Source organism: Mesoplodon mirus (assembly GCF_964341445.2).
Source record: "Mesoplodon mirus genome assembly, chromosome: 3".
Lineage (NCBI taxonomy): Eukaryota > Metazoa > Chordata > Mammalia > Artiodactyla > Ziphiidae > Mesoplodon > Mesoplodon mirus.
The window spans coordinates 170,776,194-170,794,953 of record NC_138978.1 but is presented as its reverse complement, the minus strand read 5'-3'; the positions used below and the strand labels follow the sequence as shown (position 1 = coordinate 170,794,953).

At 36.8% G+C, this 18,760-nt stretch overlaps 1 protein-coding gene across 1 annotated transcript in view; it reads left to right on the top strand.

Annotated features, from left to right (window-relative positions):
• Nucleotides 1–18,760, top strand: part of MROH9 (maestro heat like repeat family member 9) — a gene marked incomplete at both ends in the record, with an annotated part of 197,252 nt that overhangs the window by 141,538 nt on the left and 36,954 nt on the right. The window contains 3 exons of the mRNA XM_082612264.1: nucleotides 1,275–1,410; nucleotides 12,062–12,183; nucleotides 15,484–15,633. Coding sequence (XP_082468390.1) covers nucleotides 1,275–1,410; nucleotides 12,062–12,183; nucleotides 15,484–15,633 — 408 coding nt within the window. The remainder of the gene's footprint in view (nucleotides 1–1,274; nucleotides 1,411–12,061; nucleotides 12,184–15,483; nucleotides 15,634–18,760) is intronic.

The following is an 18,760-nucleotide window of genomic DNA, read 5'->3' as shown; positions in this document are numbered from 1 at the left end:
AATAAAATACTTCTTCCTAGGGCCTAGAATAAATAGCAACCCCTACTGTCTGCTTCTAGATTCTTCTAAGTCATAGGACTCCTAAAATAGGGGGAGCTGCAGGTACCCTTACAAAGAAATATAGGCAGAAAGAATCCAAGGAAGACATCCACAGAAGCAGATTATCTTCCCTTCGTCTACTAAGACCATCACTCCCAACATCCTAATTCAGTCATATCCTTGGCCCATGACCTAGGTCACCTCACATTCTTCTTCAGGAATGATTCCGTGTGTGTGTGTGTGTGTGTGTGTGTGTGTAAGACTGAGACAGGCAGACAGACAGAGAGACATGAGTGGGTCAAGCAACAAGAAAGGCAAGGATAAGAGTATATAAGAGTAATACAAAGAAGGAGAAACAGGTTTTGGGATCTCCCTGGAAGGCTGACTTGAACTCTAACTTTTACCACCAAAGCATCTATTTAGGAAAACTAATCATTTGTCTTAGAGATAAGAAGATTCTGCAGGCCTACTAGTTTAGCAAACCTACATGTGGGAAGGGTCCTTTTTGTTTAAAGAAAATTGGTAATAATTCTCATACCTTCACAAAAGCAAAATGTCTCTTCCATCTCTCCTTTCTTCTTTTATGTGTCTACTCCTCTCTCTATTTGCATTTGATATGGCTAAACAAATCAGTCAAGGTAAAAACCTAAATATTTGAGAAGCCTATGTGTCAAGGAAGTTGTGTGTGTAGAGGGGGAATATATAAATGTTCTGGCAGTAGGTTTGATACCAGAAGCAAATGTTTTGAGTTTTTTAAAAAATTAATTTCGCTGGGAAGAATCAGAGCAATTCTCGGAAGAAAAGTTTTCTTCAGTGACTTACAGAGTCATCTAAAGTGTTTCATACATGGAGAAGGAAGCATGAAAGTTTTTGGATATTGACTCCCCCACCCCAGTATCCTAAGAATTTGATACCTACAAATAGCTACCTAAAATATAGACTAGAAACTAACATTAGTTGAGTCTCTATTATTGCCCAGCACTTTGCTAGGAACTTTCTTTTTTGTCATAAATGTTACCCCCTTAGTTCCTACAATAACTGTTACAAGGTAACATTTGTTATATGCATTTCATAGATGAGAAAATTGAGGCTCAGTAACACAGTGAGGATTTTAATACAGATTTTGTGAACTCTGAAGCTCAATTCTAACCGTAGTCTGATATATATATCAGGCATAAACATTTAATGTTGACCATGCATAGCAAGTACATTTTTCTACTTTGTTTTTTCACTAGACTAGTGTTGATGTTCCATGTTTGGGTGCCCTGGCAGCAGAACTGTCTCTTTTGTGTTGCCATGCTGATCCCTCGATCACACAACAAGCATCCTTGGGAATGTATCACCTCCTCTGCATTGCGAAGTGTCAGAATGGTAAGAAAGATTCATTTTTTCTAAGGGTTACTAATAATCTGTTCCTAATATTATACTTGTGGGTCCCAAGGGGGCTCTATGTCTGTAGATTTCAAAATCCTGCCTCAAGATCTATAGCTTCACTTTTTAAAATATATTTTTAAATCTTTTTTATAATTATTTTTATAATGTTATAGTTGGTTCTTCAATGTCTATAACATACTATACTTAGTGTTGGGTGTTAATGGTGGGAACAGGAATGCTGGGTGGAGGCAGGGAAGAGAGGAAGAAAAATTACCAATGGGACTTTTTAAAAAGAGGCATACTTTTTCTCTGTAATGGAGTATCAAATAGAATACTCAGATTCTTGCTTCAATGGTGGGGAAAAATTAGCCCAAGACCTACATAAATGCTGCTCTGGTCTGCCTAACAAAGCATAAGAACAAGACCTTATGGTATCAAACTATTTCCAAATACTTTAACAGAGAATAGATAAACTGTCCCATAATAAACAACTATTTAAAGATTATATATACTAATTGTTCTCAAGTCATTGGACATCAGATAACAAAGAACAATGATTCCTAATGAGATGGGAACAAATGAACAAATAAGGCAGAGTCTACAATTGACTGAGCTTACAACCTAGAGTAAGTTTCTAGGCTGCAGCTCAGAAAGGAGTAACCCAAGAGTCTCACCAAGTTGAAGAGACAGAATTGGGAATCCCGATAGATCAAGATATTTAGAGTTCACAGGGCAAAGCGCCAGAAAGGAGTGCACAAAGAGAGAGCTCCAGAGACGTGCAGAGAGCCCTTTAACTATTTGGCTATGTAAGGATCAGAGGAGTTTCCTCACACTACCTGAGGCTTGAGGGGGAGAGGGTGGGGGTAACACCCAAAATGGTTAAGGATCCACTGAATCCCGAAAGACTGGAAATGGTGCCTATGCCTATAAGCTAGAATTTAAAACTTCATAATTCATAAGTAATGAAGCAGAGTACAAAGAGATTTTGTCTCATCAAGAGGAAAAAATTATCCCTGAATTTTTTTTTTTTATGTGGTATGCGGGTTCCTCACTGCTGTGGCCTCTCCTGTTGCGGAGCACAGGCTCCGGATGCGCAAGCTCAGCGGCCATGGCTCACGGGCCCAGCCGCTCTGCGGCATGTGGGATCTTCCTGGACCAGGGCACAAACCCGTGTCCCCTGCATCGGCAGGCGGACTCTCAACCACTGCGCCACCGGGGAAGCCCCTCCCTGAATTATTTTAGTGTCACTTAACAAAAGTTAAAAACAAGACCTAAAATCATCAACTGATCTCCAAATACTTTAATTGTTTATCAGAAAAAGCTCAAGCTTACTTCTAGGAATACAAAAATTCCATCACTTAACAAGTTAAAATGAACAGTTTGGACAAGTTAAAATGAACAATGTCTGACATGCAATAAAAAATTACTAGGCATGCAAAGAAACAAAATACAACCCACAATAAAAAGTAAAGTGAATAAAAACTGACCGAGAAATAACACAGATGATAGAATTAGTAGAGACATTAAAATAATTATTATAACATATTCCATTTATTTAAGGAGTTAGAGGAAAAAGATGAACATGTTAATGAGAGACAAAGAAAAGTCTCTAAAAGACCCAAATTGAACCTCAGGAGATGAAAACTACAATATCTGAGCTAAAAAACACTCTGGCAGGGATTAACGGTATAATCTTTTTTATTGAGGTATAGTTGATTTACAATATACACAATATACATTTACAATAGGTGTACAGCATAATGATTCAGTATTTATACAGATTTTACTCCATTAAAAGTTATTACAAGATAATGGCTATAATTCCTTGTGCTATTAATATTTCCTTTTTGCTTATCTCTTTTATACATAGTAGTTTGTATCTCTTAATCCCATATGCCTAATTTGCCCATCCCCTCTTCCTTCTCCACTTTGGTAACCACTAGTTTGTTTTCTATATCTGTGAGTCTGTTTCCATTTTGCATATAAATTCATTTGCACTTCTTTATTTTTTAGATTCCACATATAAGTGATATCATATGGTTTTGTCTTTGTCTGTCTGACTTATTTCATTAAGCATAATATTGTCTAGGTCCATCCATGTTGCTGAAAATGGCAGAATTTCATTCTTTTTTATGGATGAGTTTTATATATCTATATAGATAGATGATAGATAGATAGATAGATAGATAGATAGAAGATATATCACATCTTCTTTATACATTCAACTGTTTATGGGCACTTGGGTTGCTTCCATTTCTTGGCTATTGTAAACAGTGTTGCTATAAACATAGGAATGCATGTACTTTTTCAAATTAGTGTTTTCATTTTTTCTTCATTTTATTTTACTGGATATATACCCAGGAGTGGAATTGCTAGATCATATGGTAGTTCTATTTTTAGCTTTTTGAGGAACCTCCATAGTGTTTTCCATAGTGGATGCACCAATTTACATTCGCACCAGCACTATACAAAGGTTTCCTTTTCTCCATACTCTCTCCAACATTTGTTATTTGTGGACATTTTCATGATAGCCATTCTGACAGGTGTGAGGTGATATCTTATTGTTGTTTTGACTTGCATTTCTCTAATAATTAGTGATGCTGAGAATCTTTTCATGTGTAACAGTGTAATCGTAAAAGGAGCTGGGGCTGGGAGGGGGAAACATTTCATTCAGAGTAAAGGTAAGGTAAGGATTATAGCAAATTTCTCATGAGACAATGCAAGCTATAGGCAATGAAGCAACCTCATAATGTGCTGAAAGAAAAAGCTGTCAACCTAGAATTCTTTAACCAGCAAAAGTGGTGCTCTTTTAAAAGCAAAAGTGAAATAAAGTCTTTTTAGGTATACAAGAGCTGGTAGAATTTATCACTAGCATAACTGCAGTATGAAAAATATTTTAGGAAATTATTCAAGAAAAAAATGATGTCAGATGAAAATCTAGGTCTTCATAAAGGAATAAGGAGCATTGGATTGCAACTATGAAGGAAAATATTAAAATTTTCTTCCCTACTTTTTAAATCTCTTTAAATGAGAATCAACTATTTAAAGCAAACAAACAAACAAAAACAATGTAAGAGCTAAATATGTGACAACAATATCACAGAGGCTTGAAAGAGCGTGAAATATCAGGCTCTTATACATAAATTCATAAAATATCACTTCAAAGTAAACTATGATAAGTTAAAGATGTATAATATAAATCCTAAAGGAACTACTTAGCTAATATAATGAAGAGTTTTATATAATAAGCCAAAATGGAGATAAAATAGAATCATGGGCTTCCCTGGTGGCGCAGTGGTTGAGAGTCCGCCTGCTGATGCAGGGGACACGGGTTCGTGCCCCGGTCCGGGAAGATCCCACATGCCGCGGAGCAGCTGGGCCCGTGAGCCATGGCCGCTGAGCCTGCGCGTCCAGAGCCTGTGCTCCACAACAGGAGAGGCCACAACAGTGAGAGGCCCACGTACCGCAAAAAAAAAAAAAAAAAGAATCATAAAAAATACTTAATAAAAAAAAGAAGAAAAATAGAAAGAAAAACAGATGGAAATATGGAAAGCAAAAAGTAAAATGAAGACTTAAATCCACTCATAATATATATAAATGCTCTAAATACCTCCAATGAAAAGGCAGAGATTACCACACTGGATAAAGGGCAAGACTCAACTATATGCTGCCTATGAGAAATCTACCCTAAATGTAAAGACACAAATAGAATACAAGTTAAAAGTTGGAAAATGATCTAACATGCTAACACTAGTCAAAAGAAAACTGAAATGACTATATCAATATAAAAAAATACACACATTTCAGAGCAAAGAATGTTTCCAGGGAAAACGAGGGTCATTTCATAATGATAAAGGGGTCAATTAATTAAGAAGACATAATCCAAAACACTTATGTACTTGAAAACAAAACATATTAAAATAATCAAAATACATTAAACAAAAGCTGATAGGACTACTATGAGAAATAGATCTACAATTACAATCAGAGAATTCAATACCACTTTTTCAATAAACTATTACACAGAAAATCAATAAGGATACAGACTTGAACCAGCTAGACCTAACTGACATTTATAGAACACTCTACCAAAAATGGAAAAATAAACATTCTGTTCAAGAAAAAAACAGAAATTTTACCAAAATAAACCATATTATAGACCATAAGACAAGCTTCAAGAAATCAACAGGTAGTTAATACAAAATATGACGAAAACAGAGTTAAATTAGAAATCAAAAACAGAATTAACACCATACAGAAAAATAAACTCAAAATGGATTAAAGACCTAAATGTAAGACCAGATACTATAAAACTCTTAGAGGAAAACATAAGCAGAACACCCTTTGACATAAATCACAGCAATATCTTTTATAATCTGTCTCCTAGAGTAACAGAAATAAAAACAAAAATAAACAAATGGGACCTAATTAAACTTAAAATCTTTTGTACAGCAAAGGAAACCATAAACAAAACAAAAAGACAACCCACAGAATGGAAGAAAGTATTTGCAAACAATGTGAATAACAAGGGATTAATCTCAAAATTTATAAACAGCTCATGCAGCTCAATATCAAAGAAAACAAACAACCCAATCAAAAAATAGGTGAAAGACCATACAGATGGCCAACAGGCATATGAAAAGATGTTCAACATCACTAATTATTAGAGAAATGGAAATCAAAACTACAATGAGATATCACCTAACACCAGTCAGAATGGCCATCATCAAAAAATCTACAAACAATAAATGCTGGAGAGAGTGTGAAGAATAGGGAACCCTCCTACACTGTTGCTGGGAATGTAGATTGGTACAGCCACTGTGGAGAACAATATGGAGGTTCCTTAAAAAACTAAAAATAGAGCTACCATATGATCCAGCAATCCCACTCCTGGGCACGTATCTGGAGAAAACCATGATTTGAAAGGATACATGCACCCCAATGTTCATTGCAGTGCTGTTTATAATAGCCAAGACATGGAAGCAACCTAAATGTCCATCAACAGATGAATGGATAAAGAAGATGTGGTACATATATACAATGGAATATCGTCCATTAAAAAGAATGAAATAATGCCATTTGCAGCAACATGGATGGACATAGAGATTGTCATACTAAGTGAACTAAGACAGAGAAAGACAAATATCATATGATATCACTTGTATGCAGAATCTAAGAAAAAAATGATACATAAATGAACTTATTTACAAAACAGAAACAGATTCACAGACTTAGAGAATAAACTTATGGTTACCAGTGGGGAAGGGTGGGGAGGAAGGATAGACTGGGAGTTCGGGATTGACATATACACATCGCTATATTTAAAATAGTCAACAAGGACCTACTGCATAGCACAGGGAACTCTGCTCAATATTCTGGAATAAACTAAATGGGAAAAGAACTTGAAAAAGAATAGATACTTGTATATGTATAATTGAATCACTTTCCTGTACACCTGAAACTAACAAAAGATTGTAAATCAACTATACGCCAATGTAAAATAAAAATTTTTTAGATTTTAAACAAGTTAAAAATAAATAAATAATTAGAAGTGGGGAAAGGATTTATTCAAGTTAAACTTTTATCAACCTTTTAATAAATGGAAACTCAAGATAAATTTTTAAATTTTAAAAGAAAGAAAGATATCTGAAAATTCAATATATTTGGAAGCTAGATAACCTGTTTCTAAATAATAAATGTGTCAAAAAAAAAAGAAATAAGGGAAATTTAAGGCATTTTGAACTAAATGAAAATGGAAATATAAAATTTCAAAATTTATGGAATACAGCTAAACAAGATCCCAGAAGGGAAATTCTTAGCACCATATGCCTACATTAGAATAGAGAAAAGTTCTTAAATCAATGACCTTAGCTTCTGCCTTAAGAAAATAGAGAAAGAAGAGCAAATAAAACCAGAAGTAAGAAGATGAGAGGAAATAATAAAGACCAGAACAAAAACCAATAAAACTAGAAAGCAGAAAAACCTCAAGGGAAAGCAATGAAGCCAAAAGCAAATTCTCTGAGAATATCAGGGGAGAAATAAGAGAAGAGACACAAATTACCAATATAAGGAATGAGAGAAATAATATCACTAAAGATTCTATGGGTATTAACAGAATAAAAAGTGACATTATGAACAACTTTAGGCCAATAGATTTGACAACTTCAACAGACAAATTTATTGAAAGACACAAATTACCAAAGCTCACTCAAGAAGAAATTGATAATCTGAATATTCTGTATCTAGCAAAGAAGTTGAGTTTGTAGTTTAAATATTCCGCAAAGAAAAGTCCAGATCCACAGAGAAAACTCCAGACTGAAACGATCTATCAAACATTTAAGAAAGAAATTATACTAATTCTATACAAATTCTTCCAGAAATGTGAGGATAAGGGAATACTTGCCAACTCATTCTATGAGGCTGGCATTATTCCAACACCAAAATCACACAAAGACATTACAAGAAAAATAAAAACAAAAAACTACAGACCAGTGTCCCTCAAGAACACTGATGAAAAAATTTAATCAAGCTTAGCAAATCAAATAGTACACTAAATAAAAAGAATAATATACCATGGCTATGTGGAATTTATGCAGAAGTGCAATGTCAATTTAACCTTTTGAAAATCAACCAATGTAACATACCACATCAACAGATGAAAAAAATAACCATATGATTATTTCAGTAGATACAGAAAAAGTAGTTTACAAAATTCAACATCCATTCCTAATAAAAACTCTCAGAAAATTAGGAGTAGAAAGGAAACTTCCTCTACCTGCTAAAGTACATCTATGAAAAATCTACACCTAACATCATACTTAATGGTGAAATACTGAATGATTTCTCCAAAAGACCAGGAAAAAGACAAGGATGTGCACTGTCATTAGTTCTGTTCAACATTGCTTTGGATAGAATAAAGAGTCCAGAAATAGATCCACACATGTATGGTCAATTGATTTTTGACAAAGGTTCAAAGGCAATTCAGTGGAGAAGGGATAAACTTCAATAAACATTGTTGGAAAAATTGGTGATTTATATGCAAAAAAAGAACTTTGATATATATCTCATAAATGCATAAAAGCTAATTCAAATTGGATCATAGGACTACACGTAAAACCTAAAACTATGAAACTAGAAAAAATCTTTGTACCTTGGATTAGGCAAAGATTTCTTAAATATAACAACAAAAGAATGACACATAAATGAAAAAAAATGATAAATTAAGTACCTCTGCTCTTTGAAAGGCACTTAAGAGATAAGCCACAGTGAGAAAATATTTGCAAATTACATATCTGATAGAAGAATTGTATTCAGAATTTTAAAGGAACTCTCAAAACTCAGTAAAAAAAAAAAAAAAAAAAAAAGCAAGCAACCAAATTAAAAATATAATAGTAGGAGACTTCCGGGGAAGATGGCGGAAGAGTAAGACGTGGAGATCACCTTCCTCCACAGAGATACACCAGAAATACAGCTACACGTGGAACAACTCCTGCAGAACACCTACTGTACGCTGGCAGAAGACCTCAGACCTCCCAAAAGGCAAGAAACTCCCCACGTACCTGGGTAGGGCAAAGCAGAGAGATTCCCGCACAGAGGATCGCTGCCAACTGGCACTCACCAGCCCGAGAGGCTTGTCTGCTCGCCCGCCGGGGCGGGCGGTGCTGGGAGCTGAGGCTCGGGCTTCAGTCGGAGCACAGGGAGAGGACTGGGGTTGGCGGCGTGAAAACAGCCTGAAGGGGCTAATGTGCCACAGCTAGCTGGGAGGGAGTCTGGGAAAAAGTTTGGACCTGCGGAAGAGGCAAGAGACTTTTTCTTCCCTCTTTGTTTCCTGGTGCGTGAGGAGAGGGGATTAAGAGCGCTGCTTAGAAAGATAGATCAATGGAACAGGATAGAAAGCCCAGAGATAAACCCACGCACATATGGTCAACTTATCTTTGATAAAGGAGGCAGGAATGTACAGTGGAGAAAGGACAGCCTCTTCAATAAGTGGTGCTGGGAAAACTGGGCAGGGACATGTAAAAGTATGAGATTAGATCACTCCCTAACACCATACACAAAAATAAGCTCAAAATGGATTAAAGACCCAAATGTAAGGCCAGTAACTATCAAACTCTTAGAAGAAAACATAGGCAGAACACTCTATGACATAAATCACAGCAAGGTCCTTTTGGACCCACCTCCTAGAGAAATGGAAATAAAAACAAAGATAAACAAATGGGACCTAATGAAACTTCAAAGCTTTTGCACAGCAAAGGAAACCATAAACAAGACCAAAAGACAACCCTCAGAATGGGAGAAAATATTTGCAAATGAAGCAACTGACAAAGGATTAATCTCCAAAATTTATAAACAGCTCATGCAGCTCAATAGCAAAAAAACAAACAACCCAATCCAAAAATGGGCAGAAGACTTAAATAGGCATTTCTCCAAAGAAGATATACAGACTGCCAACAAACACATGAAAAGAATGCTCAACATCATTAATCATTAGAGAAATGCAAATCAAAACTACAATGAGATATCACCTCACACCAGTCAGAATGGCCATCATCAAAAAATCTAGAAACAATAAATGCTGGAGAGGGTGTGGAGAAAAGGGAACACTCTTGCACTGCTGGTGGGAATGTGAATTGGTATAGCCACTATGGAGAACGGTATGGAGGTTCCTTAAAAAACTAAAAATAGAACTACCATATGACCCAGCAATCCCACTACTAGGCATATACCCTGAGAAAACCATAATTCAAAAAGAGACATGTACCAAAATGTTCATTGCAGCTCTATTCACAATAGCCCGGATCTGGAAACAACCTAAGTGTCCATCATCAGATGAATGGATAAAGAAGATGTGGCGCATATATACAATGGAATAGTACTCAGCCATAAAAAGAAATGAAACTGAGCTATTTGTAATGAGGTGGATAGACCTCGAGTCTGTCATACAGAGTGAAGTAACTCAGAAAGAGAAAGACAAATACCGTATGCTAACACATATATATGGAATTTAAGAAAAAAAATGTCATGAAGAACCTGGGGGTAAAACAGGAATAAAGACACAGACCTACTAGAGAATGGACTTGAGGATACGGGGAGGGGGAAGGGTAAGCTGTGACAAAGCGAAAGAGAGGCATGGACATATATACGGTACCAAACGTAAGGTAGATAGATAGTGGGAAGCAGCCGCATAGCACAGGGAGATGAGCTCAGTGCTTTGTGACCACCTGGAGGGGTGGGATAGGGAGGGTGGGAGGGAGGGAGATGCAAGAGGGAAGGGATGGGGGAACAGATGTATATGTATGACTGATTCACTTTGTTATAAAGCAGAAACTAATAAAAATAAATAAATAAATAAATAAAAATAAAAATATAATAGGAGATTTGAGTAGTCATTTCACTAAAGAAGCACAGATTGCAAGGATGCACATCAAAGGATGATCAATATACAGCCATAAAAGAAAGGTAAATTAAAACTGCAGTGAGACACCACTGCACTCCAGTTAAAATGTCTAAAATTGAAGACTGACCATACAATGCGTTATTAAAGGTGTGAAGCAACTGGAACTCTCATACATTGCTAGAGGGAATGTGCAGTGATACAACAGCTTTGGAAGATAATTTGGCAGTATCCTAAAAAGTCAGACACACATCTACCATATGATCCAGTCATTTCACAGCTTAGTGTTTACCTAAGAGAAATGAAAGCAAATATCCATTCAAAGACTTGTACATGAATGTTGATAGCACCTTTATTTGTAATAGCCAAAAACTGGAAACAACCCAAATGTCTACCAAAAGGTGAATGAATAAGCAGATGATGGTATCTATGTACAATGGAATAGTATCCATCACTAAGACTATTGATACAAGAAAAAACATGGATGGATTGCAAATAATTTTGCTAAATGAAAGATTCCAAACAACAAAAAAGTAAATACTAAATGGTTCCACTTATATAAAACTTGAAAATACAAACTTGACAGAATGTAGATCAGTGCCTGCCTTTGAATCGGGGAGTGGGATCTGGGAGCAGGTTTGATCAATTACAAAAGGACATGAGGAAACTTTTGGAGGGAATAAATCTTTTTTTTATTGCAGTGATGTTTATGGGCACATACATATATAATAACTTACCAAATTAGACACTTTAAATATGTTGCATATTGGTTATATCTCTATAAAGCTGTTAGCAAACAAGCAAAGACATTTAAAACCTACCTCCTCTAGAACAAAAGACATCTGCAACTGAAGCTTATGTTGAGGGCTTTTCTCTTTCTTGCTGTACCACTCCCACAGCTCCTTGCAAAATGCCTCTAAGTCTGCTCTTTTACCAATATACACCCCAACTTAGCAGTAGCTCTTCCATTGCACTGAACAATGCACTTGATGGCCTAAATGTACTTGATATTTGGTCAACTTATTAAAATTATCTATGTCCTTTATTCATATTTCACAGAGGCCTCTCTTAAACCCTTTTTAAACTCTGGATCAATGTAGTCATAATATTTTATGTGACTAAACTGTTAGCAGAGAGTTAAACATTCAGAAACTTTAGACTCCAGAATTGGGCAGGAAGAGGAAATTGGAAATAGCAATGTTATAGAGGAACCAGTGATCAAATAAAAACCTTAAACTCTTTTCCTTAATACAGCGGATATTGCAAAAAATAAAAGTACAAAGTATAAGTCTAGAAGTCACGGCTTCCTGCCTTCTCCCACTGATATAGAATTTCTACCCAAGATCTTGCAAAGAGACAAAAGTAAAATTGCTCAGGTAACTTAGCCCCCACTTTATCCTATGGCTTTTGTTTCATGTGTATTATTACTTTTAGTGGTAACTTATTTCAACAAAATTTATATGTTTAATAGATGTTTTTCTGTTTTATTTAAATTCAGTAAAGCAAAGAGTAAATGATAGAGTATTTGGCTTCCTGATTTTCATCTCTATTAATAAGAATTATGCCTATTATTTCAGAATCTAGCAATTTATATTATTTTACCTAATCCTTACAGAATGCAAATGAGATAGGTGTTTCCTAGTTGTTATGCTTCTTACTGTTTGGCTAATAAGTTACTAAAGATGGGAAACTTCTGATTTTCTAGCAAAATTAATGAATTCAACAATTAACAGCCTTTTCAATGTTATTATAATTTATTGAGCAAATATCAATATAATGCAATTTACATTTTAAAAACCTCTTAAATTTAAATTTTTTTAAAAGTTCAAGTGATAAACCTCAGTACCAAGTAAATAATTTTTACATTGACCCAACCTTTGGGGAAAATAATGAGGCTCTATAACTGTATACATTCCCTCACCTTCTTCAAAGTATATGGGCTTACTCATATGCTTGAGAGGTCACTGGCACCTAAGTTGTGCTGTCTAACAGATTGTCTAACAGTTGTGCTCTCTAATGTGTCTAGCTACACGCGTTGAGTCAACAGTTCAGCAAAGCCTTCTGGGGAGGTTCTTCAGGCTAGCTTATCTCTTGAGTTGGGAGGGTCTTATGGTTCCTCCTAAAGGTACATGCATAAAGCAGTGCCTTGCCCTCCCACAGCTGAGGTAGATAGAATTGTGGGAGGCTGAGGAGATATGAAAACAATATACCTCAAATAATACAATCAAAAATACCACATATATGTCCTAAATATGCATCTTCATGATGATGCATCTTTCCAAAATCAAGCATTATTCATAATCCACCTCCCCTCAAAAGTCACAAACCTGGTTGACTACAAAGTTGTCTATTTAAGTGAAGAAACCAGGCATCTGTAGAGGTTTACTAGAAAATCCTTTCACATCCTTCCATGCTTCACTCCAGAGCCCTAGAATTGAAATCCTGAGCCCCATAACTAGGCTAGTTAGCCTAAGACTGGCAGCTTCCTCAGGGTCTCTTCCAAGTGGTTCATGGGTCTTACTATCTCCACTTCCAGTTTAGCATCCTCTCTTATCTGAGTTTAATGTCCATCAGATTTAGAAGTCCTTGGGTTTGGGGGAAGGTGCCCTGGGTCCTGTGTTCATGACCTGTTATTCAGTTCTCAATTGTGAGATCAAAGCAGGTCTAGTACTAGCACTGTGTGCAAGAGCGGTAGCTGGAAAATCCTGAGGTAGGTACTTTCAGAGGTAGATTGGGACAAATGGGTGAGAGAATCTAAGGTTTTAGTAAGGAAACCAAGAGGACCATATCCAAAGACAAAGTCCAAAGGATGCAAATAGGAGGATAAGCATCAAGGTTTTAGCCAAGAGAGCTAGATCACATTTTATAAAGGGAGCCCTATAATTTGATGTACTCTACTGTCATATCTATACCTTTGTTACTGACTCCATACTCATACTGTTTGCTGCACAATAGACCAATAAATCAAAAGACAAGGTGTTGGGGCAAGGAATAGTGACTTTATTCGAAAATCCAGCAGACCAAGAAGACGGTGGACTAGTGTCCCAAAGAATCATCTTACCCGAGTTAGAATTCAGGCTTCTTTTACATTAAAAGGGGAGGGGAGGTGTGACTGGTTGTTACAAACTAATTGGTGCAAGAACAAAGAAATCCTTTGTTCTTGCAGCTGTCCAGGTAGGTCTGGTCACAATGTTCCTGTAAACCTCCAACAAGACAACTATTATTTTCTATTCTGCACCTTTTTATCTCTATATGAATGGAAATGTGTTATACATTTAAAGGTCAAGCCTGGGAGGCAGAATATTGAGAAAGGGTTAGTATGTATATTCCGGGCTATAGGTCACATTCTCTTACTGTTTGAGACAAAGGTGCAAAGCTAGCATGACTAAGCACAGGCAATGGAGCACAAAGGCTAGAGCTAAAGGAATAGATCCAATAGGGAGTCAGGTTTATTCTTCTTTGTTCAACCTTGACATACCAGAAACTTCTAACACTATCTCTAAGTTTCACTAGGAATTGCTCCTTCTACAACTTTTTAATAGACACCAAACTAAACTATTTTGTTGAATAAACAAATATGCAAAAGAGACTATTCCCTCTTCCAATGATTTTTTTAAATTCAATATCTTATATAATTAAATCTGGTTTTCTCAAAGTAGAGCGAACTGTTTATAATATTCAGTTCACCTCACCAAGCCTTAGTGACCCTCCTTTATCCATCTTTCATAGCTTTCCAAAAATACTATCCCTCACCCCTCTGTCCAGTAGGAGGGAGCCTGGTGGTCATAAACTTTCACTGAGACCTCAGTCCTTCCCTATTGACCAGAAAGAGCTATGTTCAATTACTTTAATGGGGATGGAGAAAAGCTTTTATTGGCAATATTGAGTACTTTCTGTATTTTAGAGTATGGCACACACACGCACATAAAGGAAATTTTGAATATATATATATATATATACACATACACATATACAAAAGGAGGAAATGTGGTTCATTCATCTTTCTTAATTGAGAGATCCATAATATTGTGATTTTTTTCACATTTTATGGCCCATGGATATTCCTCTAACTTTAAAAAGAGATTGTTTGAATTGTAGTTGTTGTACCTCAGTCGTGGACATATGGGCCTTTTTTTCTCTTCCCACTTCTTGATACTTCTCTGAGAAAAAGTCCACACCCTTGAATGACCCTGCCTTTCTTACCCCATCCTTTCCTTCATCTTCTACAAATCATGCTTGTTTCTGATCTGAGCAAATTCATTTCCAAAGCTGAAGTTCACAATAATTTCTAGTATTTGAATAGCTGAAATGGGATAGAATCAATATTTTATAGTTCCTCTGAATTGCAATGCCATGATTTTCCACTTCTCCCTGGCTTGCCCCCAGAGCTGACTTATTCAGATGAAAATGTTTTAATTGCTTTAAAAATCAGATGAAAAAATATATATAATTCAATTTGAATTACAGTCATCTTAATAGCAACACAATTGTAAAATATAATTTTTAATATTTTTTAATGGAGGAAAAGGCCCACAGCAGCAAAGGTGCCTAGGGCCCACAAAAATCATACGGCCCTGCCTGGCCCTGAAGCTTCCCTCAGGATATCTGGGTTCAGCTGTCTTGCTTCTCTTGATATAAGTAAGGCCTGAGATCATGACTCTCCTTTTTGGTTTCAGAGTGTAGGACAAACCTTATTGCCACGCTTGCTAACTGACTTTGTGTGGAGTCTCCTGATGAGACTCTCTGCACCTGACAAAACAACTGCATCGGAGGCAGCAACCATAGTGAAACTGACTCTGGAATATTACGCCCATAAGGTCACCATGGTAAGATACTTGACAATGAGCAGGGGAGTGCAGAATGTATTCTCTAATGGGCTCTTACTGCCTTTGTTATACGCCTCCTTCTTTTCATATATATTTCTTGCCATTGTTCATTACCTCACTTCAATAGAATGAGGCTTTTGTGTGAAGTATTTCAAGCATACAGAAGAGTTTCAAAATAATGTAATGAACATTCACTCACCAATCACACCAAATTGTAACATTTTGCTATACTTGCTTCAAAGTTTAAAGAAATGCATTAACAACAATAAAATAGTAAAACTGTAATTGAAATCCCCTGTGTAACCATTAAGGAAAGTTTTAAGAACCCTCAGCTAGCTGTAGGGCTGGCCACATAATTTGTGGGGCCCAGTGCAAACTGCAATGTGGGGCTTCTTATTCAAAACATAGAAAAAAACTACCACTAGATGTAGAAACATACGAAGATTTTCCCTCTCTCTCTCTCTCTCTCAATTTGTCATGGTGTTGTTATTTTCTAAGTTAAAAAAAAAAACCTAAAAGTTTATAATATTAGCATGCATTTTGCCATCCATCTTTCTATTGTGCAATGCCAATCACAGCTGCAAATATAAGAGCACACAACTTAACAAAATACTACAATTCATATTTCATGCATGCATATTTATTTTATTCTTAGAGTGGTAAACACTACACAAAACTACCTTAATTGTCTTTATTTCACTCCTTGTCATTCACACATTCTATTAACACTCTCTATCTTCATTTTGTTTGTGAGTAAGGAAAGATTGAAAGGAAAAGAATTTATGGATTGACACATCTTTCTCTTTCCTTCTATGTCATCATTTTCAGCCTAAGTGGTTGAGGCATCAATAAATGTTTATCTTATACCTGCTTTGATTTCCCACTGAACCCCTGCACATCATGGGTCCACTGGAATTCTGTGTTCTTAGGGAATTGTGAATGCTGCCGCTGAATGAGGCTTCAGGAACCGTAGCTGACTCTCATACTGCCACACACACACACACACACACACACACACACACACACACACACACACAGAGGCTCCACTGTCCCATGGGACTTCACTTACAAAACACAAACTCAAGGAAAAATTTATTAGAATTTTCAATATGATGACAGCAGAGGTTTAAACAAAGTGAAGGACCTTCTGAATGTGGGACCTTGTGCAAAAGCATAGGTCACATGCCAATGAAACCAGCCCTGATGGAGACATAAGGGCTGAACTCCCAGTTCCCTCTCCTGACATAGCAGTGTTATGTGATTGTAGATAAACTGAGTGCTTGCACTCAAACTCAGAGAGCAGAAAAGGGGAAATAATGCTTCTTACAAACTCTCATGCTTCTACAGACAGGAGCATTCCAAAAGGCATGCAGACCAAGGGGAAAGCTGGAGGGCAACAGTCATTTCTTTAACAAAATAAAAGTTCTCCTCTCATGCAGTGAGAAAAGGAGGCTAGGTAAAACCATATCAGGTCCTGGAGAAGACAAGAAGCCAATTAGAAAACTAGATGTGTAAAACTAGCCTGTGCTACAATGAAATCATTAAACATGGAGAAATAAACTGAACAAAAATGGGGTTCGGCAACTTATTTCCCCACCCCAGCTCCCACAAACAATTGAACTACTGAATACACTGGATTCTTGGTTTAAACAGGATTGGATTCTAAAGTCAGTTATCATGAAAAATTGCATTAAAATTATCCTGAAAATCTCCTAAATTGCAAGTATAGTTTGTGGGCTTACTATTTCTAAATAAATCTAACACAGCACGTCTTTCCTTCAGGATTGAAGGAAATCATTTCTACAATTGAGCATACAGTAACATAGCTGGCTTATTTTAGGGGCATGCTGCATTTAAAGTAGTAGGAGGAGGATGAGAAGAAAAAACTCTAAACCCAATAGTTAAGAGAACTCTGGAGAAGATCACTGGTTTGTGTCTCCTGTTTCATGTTTACCTTGGAGCATACGTGGTGGGATAAATGTTTTACAATAAACACTTCATTTTGTTTGTTTAGAGTAGAGGGTTGGGCACAGATAATTCAATTGTATACGAGGCAATTGCAATGGAATGTAAATTTACATCAAACAACTTTTCAGCTTATGGTCTCTGAGAAGTACTTTCAAAATAAGAAGTGAGGTGATCTGGGTAGATTAAATTTGATGTTGAATATACAACCATTGGTTTGAGAAAAATTCCAGGTCTAGCTAAAACTCTCCTTTTTCAAAAATGAAGAGAGATTGGAGACAAGATGATGGAGTAGAAAGACCCGAGTTCACCTCCTCTCACAAGTACACCAAAATCACAACTGCTGAACAACAACTGACAAAAAAGACGGGAGCCTACCAAAAAAGATATTGCAAGGCAGGAATAAAGAAGTAGACATAGAAAATGGACTTGATGACATGGGGTGGGAGGGCGAAGCTGGGGCAAAGTGAGAGTAGCATCGACATATATACACTACCAAATGTAAAATAGTTGGCTGGTGGGAAGCAGCCTTATAGCACAGGGAAATCAGCTCGGTACTTTGTGACCACCTAGGGGGTGGGATAGGGAGAAAGGGAGGGAGGTTCAAGAGGGAGGAGATATGGGGACATGGATATGCATGTGGCTGATTCGCTTTGTTGTGCAATAGAAACTAGCACAGTATTGTGAAGCAATTATACTCCAATAAAGATCTATTTAAAAAAAGATATTCTACATCCAAAGACACAAAGAAGAAACCACAATGAGATGGTACAAGGTGCACACTAGTGATATAACCAAATCCCATACCACCCAGGTGGGTGACCCACAAACTGGAGAATAATCATGTCATAGAAGTTCTCCCACAGGAGTGAGCTCTGAGCTCCATGGCAGGCTCCCCAGAATCAGGAGGTGGAGCCCCCTGAGTATTTGGCTTTGAACGCCAGTGGAGCTTGACTGCAGGAGCTCCACAGGACTGGGGGAAACAGAGACTCCAGTCTTGGCACACACAAGTTCTTGTGCATACTGGGACCCAGGGCAAAAGCAGTAATTTCATAGAAGCCTGGGCCAACTTACCTGCTGGTCTTGGAGGGTCTCCTCGGAAGGCAGAGAGCAGCTGTGGCTCTCTCTGGGGTCATAAAAGCTGGTGGTGGACATATCAGGG